This window comes from Aotus nancymaae, unplaced genomic scaffold (assembly GCF_030222135.1).
Source record: "Aotus nancymaae isolate 86718 unplaced genomic scaffold, 86718_ANA_hifiasm-v0.15.2.pri h1tg000007l, whole genome shotgun sequence".
NCBI lineage: Eukaryota > Metazoa > Chordata > Mammalia > Primates > Aotidae > Aotus > Aotus nancymaae.
In genome coordinates, this window is record NW_026988418.1 from 35,370,709 (window position 1) to 35,391,736 (window position 21,028).

The 21,028-nt window shown below is 36.5% G+C and overlaps 1 protein-coding gene and 1 long non-coding RNA gene across 2 annotated transcripts in view; one reads left to right on the top strand and one right to left on the bottom strand.

Moving 5' to 3' along the window:
- The window catches only part of NEGR1 (neuronal growth regulator 1), a 936,395-nt gene extending 929,578 nt beyond the window's left edge, over positions 1-6,817 (bottom strand). The window contains exon 1 of the mRNA XM_012442497.2: positions 6,383-6,817. Within this exon, the coding sequence (XP_012297920.2) occupies positions 6,383-6,558 (176 nt within the window). The 5' untranslated portion in view covers positions 6,559-6,817. The remainder of the gene's footprint in view (positions 1-6,382) is intronic.
- A 276-nt stretch (positions 6,818-7,093) lies between these two features.
- LOC105710432 (uncharacterized) overlaps positions 7,094-21,028 on the top strand; it is a 302,331-nt gene continuing 288,396 nt past the window's right edge. The window contains exon 1 of the long non-coding RNA XR_001105784.2: positions 7,094-7,427. This is a non-coding gene — a long non-coding RNA (uncharacterized LOC105710432). The remainder of the gene's footprint in view (positions 7,428-21,028) is intronic.

The following is a 21,028-nucleotide window of genomic DNA, read 5'->3' on the forward strand; positions in this document are numbered from 1 at the left end:
AGTGATCTAAGTTTAAGGTAATTTGATGAGAAGTCACAAATACAGCTTAAATTACTTTCCTCCCTCCCTTTCTTCCTCTTCCCTTCCTCCCCTTCTCTTCTCCCTTCACTCAACATTCGGGTTTCAAACACTAATAATCTACCAAGCACTATGCTAAGTAGTATACATGCCACTTTATATTCAACTGATCAATTACCAAATTATTAATTTGATAAATGCTTACAAATCAAATATTATGTACCTACATATATTGTCCTGTAATAAATATTCTACTTATACAATTAGAAAAACTTCATGATCTCTTCGATTTATAAGATACCCTGATATAATAGGATGAAATGTTATTAAAGAAAATATATAAAATATCTTCTGATTACAGCTCTTATATTCACAATATCTCTTAAATTCATTAATACCTCTAAATTTAACAGTTGCATGAAAAGAAAGGGGTTTCTGAAGACAACAGAACACACATTTTAAACATGGCCCTCTAAGTCATCTAAAACCTTTAAATACTTTATGGCAGCAACCACAGCTTTAAATACACACTAATACACACACAAACTCTATCATGTAGCATGAATATGGGCACTGGACCTAAGTCCAAATGTCTTAGAAAAATTCAGTAAAGAACAACTTTGTTCCGGACTGAGAAGGATTATAAGCATCTTCCTTAAATTGAGTAAATTACCAGCTATTTGCAAAGTACAATGTATTGGCTTTTATTCAAAAGAGCAACATTTAATGCTGGCAACACTGCCAAATTCCTCCTTCCTTTCCTCTATTCCCCTTTTCTTAGAGAAAGTGATTAAGAGACCAATACCCATGCCAGCTGAATGCTTATAAGAGCATCAAAGGTCCTCTGTCAGGATTCGGAACTTGATATGGCTTAGAAACCACTACACCAATAGATAGCATCCTCAACATTATAAATCAAAGCCATATGACCACATTAAAATTCTATCAGCTAGTATCAATACACTGCGGTTTATAAAGTACTGTTGACCTACCTCTGGGAGACGGTTAAAATTATACAAAAGTTCTGCTATGGTTTGGGGCATGTGGCTACTTTTTACAATTGAGTTATTCATTCATAACAATAGCAAATTCTTTCTACCTCTGTATCTTTATTGACTTCATTTAATTAGAGCCTTAGGAGAAAGGAAGAGGAGGCTCCATAAGTCGAGGTAGAAACAGAAATAAATGTTAGGAGGTCACAACAGACATTTTGCTATTTTGAACTGTTCCTGTTATCTGCTGATTATAATTGTCAAGGGCAAAAGCCTTCCTATGTAATTTAAAATCTGAGATCTTCTTAAAATTATAACTACATTTCAAAATCTTACAACTAGATCATTGCATTTCAAACTTTTCTGCTTAAACCTACACTAAGATGTGAACATTTCTGTAAGTTCTTTAGAAGTCAGGTATTGCAGAACAAACTTATTCCACGGAGCAAGTTAATTGTAAAGCCAATCCATTTTTAAAAAGTAGTTCATTAACATGCTTGTGTTCAAAGATCTGTACAACTACATGGGCTTTTGAATTCTTCTGAACTAAAAAGACTGGGCAAAATAAATTTATCTAGAAAATTAAAAATATTATCTTGTTCTTTTATTAATAAATAGTTGTGTACTAATGTATCAGGCAATATATCTTGCCAACAGAACAGTTCTGCAAATCAACATAGGTAACACAGAGCATTTATTCCATATTCTAGAATATATTTTTTCAGATGGACTATTCTGATAATCTATTATCCCTCCTCTTTAAAAAAAAACTCAAGATTTAAAAAATATTTTATAATACTATTTAATAAACATATAGGTTTTAAAATAGTGCCTTAACATCCATAATTAAATATACCTGTACAGCTGAACAGTATATTTGGAATGTATAATGCATCAGTGTATAGAAGTAACTCAACAGAAAATGTGAGACTCTCAAATAATATTCCAAAAGTACAGCATAACTGATTTTTACTACTATTGGTAATTCTGTATTCTCATACAGGAATCATTTATTTTATTGTAACTAACAGCATACATTTCAAATTGCAACTAGTTAATGTAGTCTAATCAAAAGGCAAATGCAGTGAACAGATAGGATAAGCACTAATAAATACTTGTTATATTCATTCATAAATCTACTTGTAAAAGTTTTGCGGTTTCCAATAATGTAGACATGTGCAATAAGCAAAAGCCTTCTTTCATATTACAATATCATAGTAGGATATCATATAACTTCCATTCAAATCTATTGCATGAAAATGACAAGAGTTGTGTTCAACTCTGCTAAGGTAAAAGAAGATATCACAATTAAGGAAAGAATCTTTCTTCCTTTCTTCAATTAAAGCATGACAAGCAGATAATAGGATATTTTGAATTCATATCAGAAAGGCGGCTAAAAAACTACAAACTTCATACAGAAGGACTGAATAAGAAACAGATTGAAAAAAATTAGCCTAAAAATGACACGTGTTTTAAAAATGTGCAGGCACTGGGAGAATGTAAATGAGGATGTTCATAGTATTTCTTCAAGGAGTACTAAACATTTTTGACATGTTTATATAACAGCATTTGTTAATAAAGTAAGAGTAAAGCAACTGATTCATATTAAAGTTACTGCAAAATGATTTCTTTAGTCTTCTGAAATTTATGTATTGTTCTAGAGCACAGTTCTATTCTCCTGAATTCTCCAGTTCTAGAAACACTGGGTTCTGAAGCATAACCAGTGTAGTTCTAGCATTTCCTGTTCTCTGCTAGATCAGCCCCACGACACATTAACTCAGATCTTCCATGTACTACAAAATGAAACTCAAAGACTGGAGAAAAAGTTAATGTCTCCATACAAGATTAACAAATTGCATTAAGAATAAAATATTGTTTATATTAAATGCAGTAGCAATTGAAGTCTATATTTAATAAGTTAATGAAAACAACTTGTGTTTATAGCAAATTACAATGTATTTTATTCAAAGCTTAAGAAAAGGAAATATCAAACGTAACTATATTGAATATCTGCATCATTAAATACTTTATCAAGAAGGTCCAAATAATTCAAGTGAATCATTCAGAAATTTAGCACTGGGTAATATTATTAAAAGTAATGAACATCTTGATACTTCATATATATGGCTTTGCTAACTCTAAAAGACAAAGATAAAATGATAAAACTATTAAAATTATTAAGTAGAATATCATCATAAATCCCGTATTTAAGCTAAACGGAAAAGATGATTTACAAAATGATAGACATAGTTAGTAGATATCAGAATGAATTTCCCTTGGGTATTATAACTCCACTTAAGGAAAGTTTTTTTTGTCATGATCTTCTTAGCAAAAACAGACATTCTGGCACTTAGGAGACAGAAATGTATCATTTGACCTTTAAACTTCTGTTTCATTAGAGTAACCACAAGCAACAGAGTCACTGACTGGCATGTTTGCACTTTAAGGCCTTTAGCACTTAAAGTTATTTGATAACTGTTATGCCACTATTTGTTTTTTATTAGAGACACTGTGAGGAATATGTTACATTAAAAATAGAATATATTGTGCTGAGCTTGATGAATGATATCATGTAATTCAGTTAAGTGTTCTCTTGAGCACTTCATGTATGTTGATGGGACGGGGGCGTATGTTTGAAGGGTAGAATTTTGTTTTGTTTTCTAATGAATTAGAGAATAACAACAGATATGGTTTAAAATATACAACGAAAAAACAAAATATGACTGTGACATTACTCTTGATTAAAAAAATACATCACCTGAGTTGCCTATCCTGAAATAGTCCTAAGCTCTATCTGTATTGGTCCATGAATAGAGGAAATTACCAGCTGTAGAGAAGAGTCAAGAAAAAATAACTGACAATATTTAATGGAGAGATAATTTCTTTTAAATACACATGTTAAATTAGTTTAAAATGTACAGACAATGTAAGAAGTTCAACAACTGGATACTTCTTAGAGAATTTCAGAATTACGATAAGCAAATTGTTTTGAGTAAAATGTAATGCAGATCAAATTTCTATTTCATATGACAAAAAATAATTGTTTATTAAAAACTAAAACCTAATTTGTTAGAAACATTAGTGAGAAGCCACAGAGACTCTGTTCTTTTTAACAACTTTAAAAGTCAAAAGCTCCCTAAATATCACAAAATGTGGGAAATAGAATCTAAATGGATGAGGTACAGAGCACACAAAGTAAACAAGGGCTGCACCAAACCAACAACACTGGAAATATATGGTCCCCACATATTAGGGAAGCTTCACTGTTGGAAGCAAAGAGTGAACTAAACATGGGTCTCCTGGAAGCAAAATGTGGGTCCAGCTATTTTAATTAACCATAGTATTTATTAAATTGTTGTTTGTATGGGAAACCAAATGCCAGGATCCATGGTTGAAAGAAAAGCAGTCTCCTGAATCCTTTAGAGTGGAAATAGTAATGCTCACTACAAATAAGCAATGTGTTGCTTGCTACAAACATACATATTGCAGCTCCCATGATGGGTGTTTGCAACCTCTGAAGATAGTGTTTTGTCCTTACCACTGTTGTTCAAACTGCTAAAACAAACTTAACATAAAGAGTAAATACAGGCTTAATTTATATTATCTCTGTGACAAAGAGTTTATCACTATTACCAACAATGAAAAGTTTTTTTAAATATGTAATAACGAAGATATTAGTTACTTTTGTATATAGTTACTGACATTTTATATTCACAACACAGATTATTAAAAACATACGTATTAGTGAATATTAAAAATTACGACAGTGTTCCAAATTTGAACTCATAGGCATGTTCCAAAAGCTGTAAGTCATATACCACACCCACATCATTAAATTTAAATATGTTGCATGATTCAAACAGAAACATTTCCCACTCTCTTTCACTTAGACATGTCATGTGCACTGATGTGCAATCCACACTTATAAGCCAACTACCACCCAGTGGAGAGAAAGAAGATCTTTCAGGGAAATGTGAGGTTGGGTGGCAGGGGGAGAAGGGAGGGTGATGAGAACGAAATGAAGGAATGAGGGCGTTTAGCTTTGCTTAGATCTAAGCTTTGCTGATCATCAATTTGTATTTTCATAGGTAATAAAATATTTCCGGACTCCCACTCTGCAGTGTTGCTTAGGGGTAAAATCAGAGTGTGGATGTTCATTAATGACAAACCACCTCAGAGCTCAAGCTTAGGGGAAAGAAAGGAAACAGGGAAAGTGAGAAAAAGAAGAAAAACTGAAGACTGAAGGAGGGAGGAAGGTGGGAAGAAAGGGGATAGGAAGACACAGAAAGAGAAAAAGAGAGGAGAGACAGAATGAGAGCGGGTGAGAGAGGCAGTGTGTACACATGTGTAAGTGACAATGTGGAACAGAGAAGGAGAGTATGCCTTTTACACAGTGAGAGAGGGTCTGAATGTGGATGGTTCTTGGAGCATGGAAGTGCCAGTGCGTGTGAGGATGTGAGAGTATGTGAGGGAGTATGTTTATGGAAATGAGATTTATGAGGGTGAGTATATGGTACTGGAGAGGGAAGAGTGACCATTCCTGTGTGTGTCACAGGGGTGGGAAAGGGTATGGGGAGAGGGATGAGAAGTGGGAATCAAAAGAGGGAAGACAAGGCACAGAATAGGAACATTACAAGGAATGAAGAAAATGGACAAAAGGGAAAAGAGCAAAAGAGAGGAGGAAAGGGCATTAATTGTGAGGAACAGAAATTAGAGCCGTGGAGATAAAAATGAGGAGAAAATATGCGAAGAAATTTTTTAAAAGGAGGGAAAAACAGAAGAAATGGAAAAGATATGAAAAGAGGTACTGGAGGGAAAGGGAGTAACAAGGAGGTGGGGAAAATGGTATAAAAGAAGGAGGAAGGAGAAAAGAAAGAAAGGAGAAAGCGGTAAAAGGAAAGAAAGCTAAACAGCAAGAAATCGAGTCTAAGTGTCCAAGTGAGAGGGAAAATAAATGGGAGCAGAGAGCTAGCAGTTTGAAAGAGTCGCTTATGCTGGAGTAAAACAGAAACAAATCTGATAAACTTGCCAGACTCTCTGAGAGTACCCCATGACAGTAAAACAGAGACCTTGTACATTGAGTTTCAAAGTGGCACCTGCCCCTCCTTCTAAACCTGACACTTCACTCATCCCCGGGCTACTTGGCGTTCCGGCAAAGTGCTTTAGCATCACGAGTCCAGCTTGCTACCTGCCCCAGCAAAAACGGGCCGGGGCTCCGGGAAGGATCTGCACCTGGAATGATTGAGATGTGGTCTTTCCACGATAAGCACCACCAGCATGATTGCTCGTGTTATAAAAGAAGGTAAAGAGGGTGGAAAGAGAGACAGAAAGATAGACCGAGACAAGTACGAAAAGCACGCCGTTCTTCCTACCTAAGCACTGCCGTGTCCCCTTTTCTGACCATCATGTTGTCCACGGCGGCCCACGGGAAGTCCACACTCTGTCCAGCCGGGAGGCAGGAGGGTAGCAGGCAGCACAGGCTGAGGAGCACCGCCGCCAGCCACTGGTTCGAGCAACAAGCACCCTGCACCAACAGCATCATGTCCATCCCTGCTAGGGCTGCTCACTCTCCAGCAGCTTTCAGCTCGCACTCCCCCACCCCCTGGTGCTGGCGAGTCTTCCCGGGAACCAGGCGGCGCGCCACAGGATTTTTTTTTTTTTTTTTTTCTGGTGGGTGGGTGGGTTTCTTTTCTTTCTTTCTTCCCCCCTCCTAGTTGTTGGGTGTTGTTTCTCTCTTTTTGTTTTTCGGTGTTTTTGTCTCCCCTCCTCCTCCTCTTCGCTTTCCCTCCCTCCCTCCCCTCCCTCCCCCTGGCACCACACTACACCTCCTCTCGGTTGCTTTTGGCCGCGTCCGGAGTGTGTCTAATTCTCGGGCGGCTCGCACACCATCTAGCGAGGAGGCGAGCGCGCCGGCGAGTGAGGGAGGAGGTGCGGCGGCGGAGGAGGAGGCAGGGCGAGCGGCGGCGGCGGCTGCAATCGCAGCAGCAGCTACAGCAGCAGCAGAAGCAGCGCGGGGTGCAGCGCCGGCCGCCGGCCCCCGGGCTCGCGCGCGTTGCCAAGCGGCCGTTTCCTTAGCAACCTCGCCCGGGGACTGGGGATGGAGAAGGGGGGGAATTAAGAAAAAAAAGAAAAAAATAAAGCAAGATAAAAGAAAAGAAAGACAAAAAAATATCAGGAGGGACTGTATGACAATTATGCAAACTGAGGGGGAAGAGAGAGGAACCGTAGAATGAAGGCTTTCCTTACTGTCGTAAGCGCTTAGAGGGATGCTTTGCTAGAAAAGTCTCCGTGTCGGGGCTAGGGTGAAGAGAGCTGAGGGGCGCTTTGCCTTCCCTCACCTGTGCGTTTTACCTCACGAGGCACCGTAAGTTTGAAGTCCTCCAAGTTGTGGTCGGCGCCATCGTGACGCCGGCGACTGTGAGTTGTTTTTTTGGTTTTTGTTTTCTTCTAATCTCGCCTGGGTTGCTGTGCTGCAGTTAATGAGCAGCCAACTAGTTCTCTCTTTGCCTTTTCTCGGGAATAGGTAGGGACGGTGGCGGGGCGCTGCTTTTTGCGTGGACACGAGGGGGTGCAAGGCCTTGCGGTAGAGCAGCTTGTGTGTCGTCTGTGGGGTCCGCCAGTGTGGGATGCAGGACGCCCCTCTTTTATCTGTGCGTGTTGACACTAAGTTGTGTGTGTGAGGGGGAGTGTTTATGGTCAACATGGAGTGTGTATGTGACGGAGAGTGTGTAGTACGCGCGCGGGCCAGCAGGGGCCTGTGCACACGCGGCGCGCATGCGCGCTGGGAGGAACGGGGCGGGTCGTGCTGGGAGGCAGAGTTGGGAAAAGACTGCAATCAAGTGTTTTAATTGTGTAGAGCCAGGCAGTCGAGTTATGTAAGAGGCAGTTTAACCCATTTGAGGCTATCTGGACGAATGATCGGCTCATCCGAGTCGAGGCAGAGCAGAGTTAAGGGGTTTAAGCAGTCGCAGGGTTGTATTTCTTAACAACCTCCAAACCGGGTTGAACAGGCTTGCTCCTCGGCGGTGCGGAGCGGTAACCCCCCACTTCCCCACGCTGCAGCCTCTCCGCTGCTCGCCAGGCTGTTTCCAGCCCTGTCCTGGCCCAAGGCAGAAGGAGATACTAGGCATGGGGCCGACCCCTACTCTTTTTTCTGCTTTCCTTCTTGAGTTAATTTCCAGATTCAGGATTCCTAAGCTTTTCTGGGCTATTTGCAAATCAATGCGAGAACCGAGGCTGTGTCGTTAGCAGTTACACCAATCAATCTGGTTCAGTGAGGAGTTTGGGAAGCAGAGCGGAGAAGTGAAAGTGAGAAATAAGTAATTAAAAAATAAGCTCCCACCCCCACCACCACTTTTTCCCTTCCTTTACCCCATCCCCCGTTAGCAGTCTTTGAAGATTATCTTTGCCAGATCCCAGTTCTTCCTTTGGAGGAAATAAAGCAAAACCTCACACATCCCTAACTCGTTTTCCATAATGCTCGCAGGGTCCTTTGGCAAAGCGCACCGAAGCAATACTCTCTGCAGGGGTCAGCATCCGGCTGCCTCCCCTGACTGAGCTCTTTACGAGGCAGGCAGGGAGTCGTTTTGCTTGGTGGTAGCAGCGTTCGGAGTGATTTTTATCGCCATGCACGGGGATATATGGGGAAAGGGAAGGGTTCCCATCACCTGTGACCACCCAGACTGGCTTATCGAAGAATGTTAACTAGCAACACCTCCCTGCTGAACTGACACTCCAAGGCTGGGCAGTTAACGGAGACATTTGCGGCAGGAGTTACTGATGTTAGTATTCAGCCTTAACTCAAAACTGACTCGGAAAATGAGAGTGCAGTAGTTTCAACAGCATTTTGAAACATCAATAAAATGTTAGTCATTTGCGGATGAATGAAAACATTTTCTTTACCGTCTGGTATGCTAGGGAAATAATTGTCAAATGACAGACTCTCAGTAATATCGATGCCAGATACCTAGCTAACACTGTCATCGTGTTAACTGCACTTTTCTATCTTGCGTGGCACGCTGATGGATAAAGCATAAAATTATGTAGGGCAAACGGGATTAGAAGAATTGACATGTCACATACATGGGCAAAACTATGCAGTATTATTTATCATTTCACTAAAAACGAGCTAGATTCTGTTGAAGAGATACAGGAGGCATAGGTTCCTGCATTGTGATTCAGTTTAGTGCTATTTTAAGCAGGGATGGGGGTGCCAGCGTTTTCTAGTACAAGCTATGAAAAGCATCCTTTTCTAACTGCTGTTTCCCAGAGATCTGACATCTTCAGTGTCCACGGGGGTGGGGTAGGGGTGGTAGGAGGAGGGATTTCTTTGACCAGGGATGGAGCTATGCAGCAGTTTTAATATGTACAACAACCCTTCAGGCTTGTAAACGGAAACTGGAGCCACTTCTTTTAAAGACAAAGAGTTTATTTTCCTTATTTCTAGTTTTTATCTCAACTATCATTCACAGATCACACTTAGCTCTTAGAGAATCCATCTAAAGAAAGCTGGACTTAGTGTATAGATGTCTGGATTATTGGGGAAATTATTTACAGATAGGTCATTACTATTTACAGCAAGTCCAAAAATCTCAGGTTGGGTAGCCTCTCTTGACCTTTGTACTACTGCCAGTCTTCTGACTAGAGAAGATGAATTTAAAAGCTCTTATGATTTCCTATTCCCTAAACGTTTCTAAGGGCAAAAAAATCTGACAGGCTTTTACGTCGGTTCTAATATTTGCTTTTGAGGTCCTAAAATTCTTCCAAACAGAGACTTAAATTCTGGGCGTCTTGGCTCGTTTTGAGGGAAAATCAGAACAAAACCAAACAACAAAATGAGGAAAAAAAGAAAAAAAACCCAGCTTATATAGCAAATAGTTTCTTAGTGGAATTTTTTGAAGTAGAGGAATTAGTAATAGCATTGTTTAGAACGTTTTAGAGGCGAATATTGGAGTGGGTGTAATGGGATACTCCTTTGGATAGAATTTTAAGGAAATGACATTGAAGTTAATTGTTACTTTTTTTATAATGATGTACCTTTCTTTTTTTCGTTTTAAAAGCTTAACTTCTAGTATTTCAGGAAATGTAATAATCAGTAGGGAGTTAGTCTGGAAGGAGAAAGGTGGAGCCTGTTTGTGATAGCAGATTATTCCATTATCTAGATTGATTCCACCCCTGCCTTTCATGCCCTGTGACCTGTATTTTGAATCCCTAAGGATGTTGGAAAGAGTAATGTTATAAGGAAGCTTCTTAAGCTTGCTTAGTTTAATAAACTGGATTTTTATTCAACAGTGTGATTGTGATTGTTAGAATGGAAAAAAATAGAATGTAAGTTTATATTTGTTTATTGGTAGTGAATGAATAAAGCTAGCTTTATCTTTCCTGCTGTTACCCATTACTGTGTGGGCATGAGAAGTTTTAGCCAAGACAGGTCCCAGGACCTAATGGAAGGAGCTAATGAGATCACTTTGTATTTCCTGAAGGAGACAGTCAGAAAGCCCTTAGAAACTGTACCTGTGAATAATAGCTCTCTAACTTGGTCCATAATTGATTCTCTATTTGAATTAAGCTGCCTTAAGCTTGGAGTACCTTGCCAACTAAAACTGACCCATGCTGATGAATTTTAGGTCAGTGTGAGAAATACAAAGCTGATGAAATTTGTTTAGAAGTAGGGAATCTTCTACTACAGAAATGTTTCTCAGTCATTTTGACATAGGCCCTTTTGACATTTTGGTGCAGGTAATTATTTTTTTGTGTGGAGCGTTGGGACTTCTGTGTGCATTGGAAAATGTTTATCAGAATCCCTGGCCTCTATCTAGTAGATGCCAATAGTTGTGATACCCAGAATTTCTCCAGACATTGCTTAGTGTCTTGTGAATTGGGAAGGGGATCACTCCAAGTTGAGAACCACTTCATTATGAGTTACAATTCCCAAATTTTTACCATCTTGTGTTTTTCAAATAAAATAAAGCAGATTTTTGGTCAAAAACATCTAATTTGAATTATTTAGCTACAAAAAGAGCTCCTTCTCATCAATTCAGTCTCTACATTTACCTGCTATGTAATTGAGTAGCCCAGGTTACCACAGATGCAATTAATTTAATGGCTGACCACAACCAAACATCTTTCCATGATTTCTTCCCAGATTGTAGGAGACTTGCTCAAATAATATTACAATTATACACCCACAAATGTCTTCTATATTGTTGAAATGTGTAATTTTGTTATAAATGTTATTGTAAAGTAGGTGAGGGGGGGTTCTTTTATTTAAGCAAGTGTTGAACTAACAGGTCTTTGAAAGGAATAGTCATTTTGTGCTTTTTCCCCCCAAATAAAAGTATAAGTAAATGGTGAGCTTCTTTTGGGCAATAACCCATGTAAATCTTTGCATTTTTTATATTGTGACAGCTACATATTATTCACTCTGGGAATGGCTATTGCATAAAGAAGACGAAAAAAACAAAATCATTTGTCTAAGGGATCACTCTCTTTAAATATCATATATTTATTCAATTATCATTGATTTATCATCTTATCTATTCACTAGAAGCACTGACGGTAAGCAAAGAAGTTAGAAGTGTATATGTGTGTTTGTATGTTTGGAGGAGTGTAGAGATACCTACTTTACTTTCAAAGCTCTTCAAACCATTTCCATAGAATGGCCTTGTACTTTCACCTAAGTACTTAAATAAGAAAGAACACTGTTATAGTAGGTGTGGATAGAAATCATTTTTAAGTAACTGAAATTTCTACTCTATTTCTAAGATAACAAGTACAGCTTTAACTACATTTCATTAGATAATTTACAATGAGTTTCAGGAAAATCAATGATCATTTATTTAAGATTTTTTCTCACATATTAAAAAAAACTAAAGCACCTCTATTCAAAAATAAACATCAAATTTGATACTTTTTATTGGATCATGAAGAATGTAAAATTTTATTCTATCAGTTATTCTGTTTCATTCTATTGTGTAATTTCTTTAATTTCCTAAAAGGTTCTGATATTTATTGCAAAGATGTTTAACTTATATATTTTCAAGCTCTACTATAGCTTGTTAATTTTGACTTTTTAGCATTTTTTTCTATAATTGATATATGTGTGTCTGTGTCTAAGTGTGCCTGTGAAGAGAGAAAGTACCTCACTGTGTAAACTTATGAAGACATATTGACTGGAATTGGTAGCTTCTAATTTGGGAAAATTTTTACTATTAATATAATTTGCATAACATAAGAGTGTGAAAATGTGACTTTAAAACATAGCCCTAAGCAGAAAGAAAATAACTATTGCCACTTCACTCCATGTCCACTTCTAGGAACTATTGAGATTTTTTATCCCTCTTGTTGTAAGTCATGATATTCATGGGTAAGTAAATCATTGTTTTTTCTTAAGATTAGAAAAAGTCAACCAGGTTTGAAGTGGAATTATTTTAAAAGGGCTATATCAAATACCTTTTCAAATTTATAACAGCCACCCATGTTTATGACATTTAATTTTTTTTTCTGAAATACAACACATTTTTAACAATACACTTTTAGAAAAGTGCATAATATGTGAAGGTACAGATTAGTGAAGCATTATTTTGAAGTTAACATCCATTCCATTCCACACAGATTAAGAAACAGAAAATTACCAACACCCCAGATGCCTTCTGCAAGCCTTTTTTAAATTATAACCCCCATTTCTTCCTTAAAAGTAACCACTGTAAATATTTCACCATCATCTCATTTCCTCATTTTCTTAATGAGTAAAACAAATGAAGGAACCTTAAAAGTAACCACTGTAAATATTTCACCATCATCTCATTTCCTCATTTTCTTTATGTTTTTACCATTTAGCTTTGTATCCCTCTGAAAGAATGACTGTCTTTTACATGTACTCATACAAAGCTACAATGTATCATATAACATGTAATTATAACATCTCACGCCTATAATCCCAGCACTTTGGGAGGCCGAGGCGGGTGGATCACAAGGTCAAGAGATCGAGGCCATCCTGGTCAACATGGTGAAACCCCGTCTCTACTAAAAATACAAAAATTCTGTAATCCCAGCACTTTGGGAGGCCGAGGCGGGTGGATCACGAGGTCAAGAGATCGAGACCATCCTGGTCAACATGGTGAAACCCCGTCTCTACTAATACAAAAAATTAGCTGGGCACGGTGGCGCGTGCCTGTAATCCCAGCTACTCAGGAGGCTGAGGCAGGAGAATTGCCTGAACCCAGGAGGCGGAGGTTGCGGTGAGCCGAGATCGCGCCATTGCACTCCAGCCTGGGTATCAAGAGCGAAACTCCGCCTCAAAAAAAAAAAAAAAAAAAAAAAAAAATACAAAAATTAGCTGGGCATGGTGGCGCATGCCTATAGTCCCAGCTACTCGGGAGGCTAAGGCAGGAGAATTGCTTGAACCCAGGAGGCGGAGGTTGCAGTGAGCCGAGATCACGCCATTGCACTCCAGCCTGGGTAACAAGAGCGAAGCTCTGTCTCAAAAAAAAAAAAAAAAATTATAACATATACTTTTTTTGTTTCTGGCTTCTTTTGCTTAACATCCTATGTTAGAATTCCTCTGTGCTGTTGTGCAGCTGCTGTTCCTTCATTTGTTGAATTCATGTAGCATTTCATAGCATATCGGTACAATTATATATTTATTATAGTTTTGGAAGATATGTTTTATATTACTTGTCTATTACAAACAGTGATGCTATAAACATTCTTGGATATCAGTACTGGAAACTTTGCCTAGATTACACAAAGTTGAGCTGCAAGTTTGTGAGAACACTGACTGTATCAGTCTGGGTTTGCCATAGAAACAGAATCAATAGAAAAGATGTATGTCTGTGTGCATATACATTATACATTTTATACACACACACACAAACACACACACACACACATATTGTTTTAAAGAATTGTCTCATATAGCTGTGGAAGCTGACAAGTCCAAAATCTGCAGGGTAGGCTGACAGACTAGAGACCCAGGGAAGAGTTGATGTTACAGCTGGTGTCTGAAGGCAGTCCAGGTGTACAACTCCCTCTTCTTCAGTGGACCACAGTCTTTTTTTTTTTTCCTGTTAAGATCTTCTACTGATTAAATGAGCCCCACCCACATTATGGAGGGTAATCTACCTTACTCAATGTCTATAGATTTAAATGTTACTCTCATTTAGTAAATAATCTGCATAGCAACATCTACACTAGTATTTACCAAAAATCTGAGTAGCATAGCCTAGTCAAGTTGACAGATAAAATCAACCTTCACATTGGTTTACTTCCTGTTCATCTGTATGCATGATGGGTATGTCTTCCTTATCTCTGCTTAAAGAAGATTTTTTAAGATACCAAGCCTTGAGTGCCCCTGTACTGTATTTCTTGTCACCTCAACTCTTTGAAATAGATAAAATTTCGGGTCATGGTTATACTATAAATTGTCTTTTATTTAAATAGAACCAAATGCAGAACATTAAGAAGGCTTTTTTTTTTTCCTTAAATCATATGAGAGCAAAAACTGTAGAAAAGTCTTGGTTTTTGTTGCTGTTGATAATATTGTTTTTGTTTGTTTTCATCGTAGACCTTGAAAAATTTTGCTATTTGAAACTATATGAAAACTATTATATGGGGAAAACCAATTTGGAATTAGGACAGATTACAGTGTTGAAGCATTCCTACTTAGAATCTACTTCTGGCCGGGCGCGGTGGCTCAAGCCTGTAATCCCAGCACTTTGGGAGGCCGAGGAGGGTGGATCACGAGGTCAAGAGATCGTAGACCATCCTGGTCAACATGGTGAAACCCCGTCTCTACTAATACAAAAAATTAGCTGGGCACGGTGGCGCGTGCCTGTAATCCCAGCTACTCAGGAGGCTGAGGCAGGAGAATTGCCTGAACCCAGGAGGCAGAGGTTGCGGTGAGCCGAGATCGTGCCATTGCACTCCAGCCTGGGTATCAAGAGCGAAACTCCGTCTCAAAAAAAAAAAAAAAAGAATCTACTTCTGGTAGAGCCAGTTGAATCCTATGAAATGAGTGTAATGCTCACAAACTGTTAAGAAAGAAGGTTGGTTCAAATCTCGGACTCCTGCTCAGCGAGTTTACTAACTTCAGGTTTATTTTTGAACTGGCCTTATAATCTTATCAATATGAGTCTCTCTCTCTCTCAAAAAAAAAATACTTGTCTTTCAGTCGCCTCTAAGATTTGAACAATCACTAATTTGTTCTTCATCACTATTTTCTCATTTTGATAATGTTATGTAAATGAAATCATATAGTATATGACATTTTGAAGTTGGCTTTTATTCACTCAGCATATTGTCCTTGAGTTGCATGTAGGTTATTTCTTATATCAATAGATTTTAGATTCTTTTCTCTTTTTGTTGCTGAGTAGTTTATGGAATGCATGTATGATAATTTGTTTATGCACCTATTTTAGGACATTTTGATATTTCCAGTTTGGGGCACTTACAAATAAAGCCACCTTGAACAATCATGTACAGGTTTTTGTGTGGACCTGTTTTTATTTGTCTGGAATAAATACTCTGAAGTATAATTGTGATGTTGTTTGATAAATGCATGTTGACTTTTTAAAAAAGAAACTGCCAAGCTATTTTGTGATAGCTGTGCCATAATACATCCCAACAGTAATGCATGAGAAATTTAGCTACTCTACATCCTCACAGCTTTTTCCATTGTAACTAGTTTTTATTTTATCTCCTAATAGGTTTGTAATGGTTTCTAATTGTGATTTTAATTTGCATTTTCCTAATGACTAGTAATGTTGAACATCTTTTTTTGTGTGTGCTTTTTTACAATCCATGTGTCTTTTTCAGTGAAATGTCTCTTTGTTTTGCCCATTTTCTAACTGGATTATTTTTTTCCTGACTGTTCAGTTTTGAAAGGTTTTTTAAAACATATATATTCTAGCTCTGAGTCCTCTTTCAGATATGCAGTTGTAAATATATTCATCCAGTCTGTAACTTTTCATCTTCTTAACAGTACCTTTCATAAAGCAAAAATTTTAAATTTCAAGGAAGTCTAGTTTACTCTTTTTTTCTTTTATGAATTATGCTTTTGGTATCATACCTAAAAAGTTTCACTAGGCACTACTTTTTGAAGATTTTCTATGATTTTTATCCTAAAGGTTTTATAGTTTTCAGTTTAAATCTATGATTCATTTTGAGTCAATTTTTTATAAGGTATGGTTCAGATAAAGTTTCTTTTGTTTATTTATTTTGACTGTGGATATTCATTTGCTCCAATACCATTTTAGCACCACTTTTTGAAATGGCTATATTTCCTCTTTTGAATTGCTTTAGCATCTTTGTCAAAAATTAGTTATGTAGGTCTATTTCTGGGCTCTCTATTCTGTTCAATTTATGTGTCCATTCCTCCATCATTCCTGGTTATTTTAACTATATATAAGTCTTCAAATGACGTAGTATGGTTCCTCTCACTTTACTCTTTTGTCAAAATTATTTCAGCTTTTCAAGTTCATTTGTATTTCTATATAAATACAGTTAGAATAAGTTTGTGTATATTTAAAATATTGCTAGGATTTTGATAGGAATTTTGTTTAAAATATATGTCAATTTGTGGATAATTGATTTATTTATTGAGACTACCAATCCATGAGCATGGCATGTTTCTTATTTATTTGAACTTCTTTCATTTCTTGAAACAACATTGTATAGTTTTCTGCATACAAGTTTAAGTTTTATAAGATTTATACCTGTTTCACTTTCTTAACCATTCCTAGTATATAAAAATAAAGTAGCTAATTATGTTAATCTTGTATCGTCTAACTAAATTCATTTATTCTGTTTATTTTTTGTATATCTTGTGATTTTTGACATATATCATTGTTTCATATAAGCTAAGATTAGTATTCAGTTTTATTTCTTCCTATTCAGTTGATACAGCTTTTATTTCATTTCCTTATTTTTTTAATTTATATAGCTTTATTTTTATGGCTAGATCTTTCAATACTATGCTGGGTAGATGTAGTGAGTATAGCCATCTTTGCTTTTTTTTTTTTTTTTTTTTGGTAAATGTTCTTTATAAAATTGAGAAACTTCTCCTGTAGTTTTAGTTTTATGAAAACTTTTTTAAAAATCACGAATGGTGTTGAATTTTGTTAAATGCTTTTTCTGTGTCAGTTCTCATGATTCTTTTTCTTCTGTTGTCTATTCCTGTGAAGGATTATAATGACTGATTATGGAATACTGAAACAGCCATTCTTTAGTTGTTATCAGAGGAATGTTGTAGTTTCCAACTATGATTTTAGATCCATCTATTTTTCCTTTTAATTCTATCAGGTTTGGTTCACACATTTTGCAGCTCTCTGGTTTGATGATGTGCATTTGGGATTGCTGTATTTTCCTAACAGATTGACTCCTTTCTCCTTAAGGAATGGTGTTCTCAGCCCCTAGCAATTTTTTATGAAGTGTAAGTATCTAATATGAATTGAGCCTCATTTGCTTTCATTTGTTTGCAATAGCATATATTTCTCTGTTTTTTTAAATTTCTCAACCTACCTATATTGTTAAATTTGAAGTGAGTTTTTTTGTAGCTAGCATATGTCAGTGTCATATTTTAAATCTACTCTATCAAATGTGCATTGTTTAATTGGCAAATTTAATTTACTTACTGATGTGTTGGAGATTAATTGTGCCATTTAAATTTTTTTTTTCTGTTTTTTTTTCTCTGTATTATATTTTCCTGTTTTCCCATGGGTTATTTGAACAGTTTTAATAATTGTATTTTGATTTATTTTAGCATTTTTAGTGTATCTCTTTGTATAGGATTTTTAGTCATTATTCTAGGTGTTATATGCACCAACTTGTCACAGTCTACTAGTGTCAGCACCTTACCTTATAAGCTAAGTGTAGAAACATTACTACCCTTTGAATCCCTTTTGTTTCCCAATTTATAATTGGCTTCAGTATTTCTTCTACATACATTGAGAATCACATCAGACAGCATTATACATTTTGCTTCAACTATCAAACATAATTTAGAAAACCCAAGTCTTGAAGGATAGTTTATTCTATCTACCTATACCTTTGTTCATTCTGTCTTCTTTGTTTTTTCCTCATTGAAATAAAATTTCTAAGTATCTCTTTGAGAATTCCTTGATTTTTTTGTATTCCCGAACTATCTTTTGCTCAATACAGAATTTTTAGTTGACAGTTCTTTGCTTTTACCACTTGAAAAATGTGCCACATTTTTTGAACCTTATAGTTTCTGATAACTCGTTATTCAAAAAATTTTCCCTTGTAGGTAAAGTTTCATTTCTCATGTGCTACCTTCTATTTTTTTCTGTCTTTAGTGTTCAAAAGTTTTATTATGTTTTCTCTACTATGAATTTCTTTGGGTTCAACCTGTTCTAGGTTTGCTAAACTTCTTGAATCTGTAGATTTATGTCTTACACTAAATTTTTGGATATTATTGGTAATTGCACCTTCATTTTCTTTGTTTTTTGAAACTCTGATAACACAAATGTTAGATTTTTTGTTATAGTCTCATATTTCCCTGAGGATTTATATTATTTTATTTAATCTACTTTCTCTTTGTGGTTTACCCTAGGTAATTTCTGTCCTTCTTTCTTCAGACCTACTAATTCTTTATTCTCTACTAATTCTTTATTTTGTCTACTGTTGAGCCCATTCATTGCATTTTAAGTTATGGTTATTTTATTTTTCTGTTCTAGAATTTTTTTTTGCATCTTTTTTCTTTTTGCTGAGACTCTTTTTCTTTGCTGAATCTCTTTGTCCACATTCTTTAATTTCTTTTGTGAATATTTATTTATTGTTTATTAAAGCCTTTATATAATAGCTACTGCAAAATCCTTATTTGATAATTCTAACATCTGTGTAATTTTGATGTTGGCATCCACCTATTGATCTTTTTTGCAAGTAGAAATATTTTTGGTTCTTAGTATAGTAAATAACTTTTATTGAAAACTGTGTATTTATGTATTAAGAGAATCTGAAAATTATTTAAATCATCTGTTTTAGTAGTCTTCCTCTGATATCTTTTCAGGGGAAAAAGGACACCACTTATGAATGCCAGATTGGGGTGAAAGTCTGGGTTCCCCACTCAACTTTCATTGACTCTTGGGGAGGAGGAACTCCATGTTACTGGTTGGCTGGTGTGGAAACTCGGGTTCCCTGCTAGGCTTCCACTGTAACTACTCTAGCTGGGAGAGGAATTCTGCTCATTACTGCTTCCCACGTGACCTCCATTAACACTGTAGTGGAGTCAGGGAAGGGAAGTAACTTCTTTACTTGTGAGTAGTAGTGAGATTTCTGGCTCTCTACTAGGCTTACCCTGACCACTCCAGTCAGGAAGGAGAGACAGGTACCATTATTGCCTGGTGTGAAAGTAAGTTCTGCCTCTTCAATTCAGCCTTCTCTAACATTTTCCTGGCAGGGAGGGAGGTTTATTGAGCTTCGTTGCAGCCTGATGAGAGTGGAAATTCAGTCTTCTCATGGGTCCTTTGCTGGCAGAGATGGGGTGGGGCTGCCAATATTTTTGGTGGTATTTGACTAAAGTAGATCAATTATTGTCTAAAAACTTTTAATCTGACTGGATTGCCCCTTTATTAGTGCTTTGTTAGAGTGGGCATGCTTTTGTTTTGGCCTTTTAAATCTATACTGTGGCAGTTTCTGAGTTACTAGCTTCTTTAGCACCCAGCCTGAAATACATGACGCAAAAAGGAACCTCCAGGAACTCACCGTTGTATTTTCTCAGATCCTCAGGTTTCTAAGCAGTCTGCCTTCTATTCTCTACCTTTCAAAGTCATCCTATATGTGTTTTATATATTATTTCAATGTTTGTAGTGTACTTAGTGGAAAGAATAAGGAAGCATACATCTAATCCATCTTTCCAAATTCATAACCATCTTTAATTGTACTTAAATTATAAATTTAGTTTTTCTAGTATGCTCAACCCAGGCTTTCATCTCTCTATCTGAGAATGTTATTTCAGCTGAGCTTGTTCATTATCATTATTATAGAATACAATGTAATTGATGTCTACAAAGGAAACATAACAACTAAAGGATAAAACATAACAACTAAAGGATGAAAACTTTGTGTGTGATGAACTTAATCACAGAACTCTGACCCAGTATTTTGAAATACCCAGACTGTGTTTTTATGCAATGGCTATATTTCTATCAATCTATATATTTTTATGTTTCTATCATCAATGATGATTCTCTTTGTTGATCAGAAAAACTTTGTGGCAATATATGTAAATTGTGAAGATGGCTACATTTAGTGGGAAGATCTCATAGTTAGAAATTAATGAAAAGTAAAGTGTTTTATGAATGTAGCCAGAGTTTAAACTAGCAATTTTAAGTTGAATAATAGCTGAAACTGGAGTGAAAACTGAAATAAATAACAGGAGGACTCAATTCTTGTCAGGATTTAGCCAGTAAATGGTGAAGAACCAAAGACAAATCTGTTTCTTTGGATTCTATTTTAGCTCTTGCAAGGTAAAGGGATTGAAATAATATGTAACACTAAGAGCCCTTTCTGAATAATTGGATGGAATATGTATATTTAGTGGTTTAATTGTATGAAATACTCTTTTTGATCATGGGTCCACTCCGTTCTTATCATAAGAGGAGATTTAATTTTCTGTACTCAGTGCTTACTCTCCATCTCTCTCTTCCTCTGGATATGATTGGATGGGCTATCCTGACAATTGCTTTCTGTTTTATTGTTGTTATTATTATTATTATTGATAAGACATAATTAAACGTGACACCCAAATTCAATTTTTTTTCTTGGAGATTAAGGATGAAATGTATTTGGACCACAAGATAAGGATTTGCACTCATAGATAAATTTATAAATAATAACAAAGTATCAAAGCTAACTATACAAGATTAATTAGAATTTCTAGATGTAATTTTGGTAGAAAAGTAAGTATTTTTATTATATACTGGTACATATCCTTTAAAGGCATGAACATGCAGATGCTTCTGCAGGTGTGTATATACACACAGACACACACAGACACACAC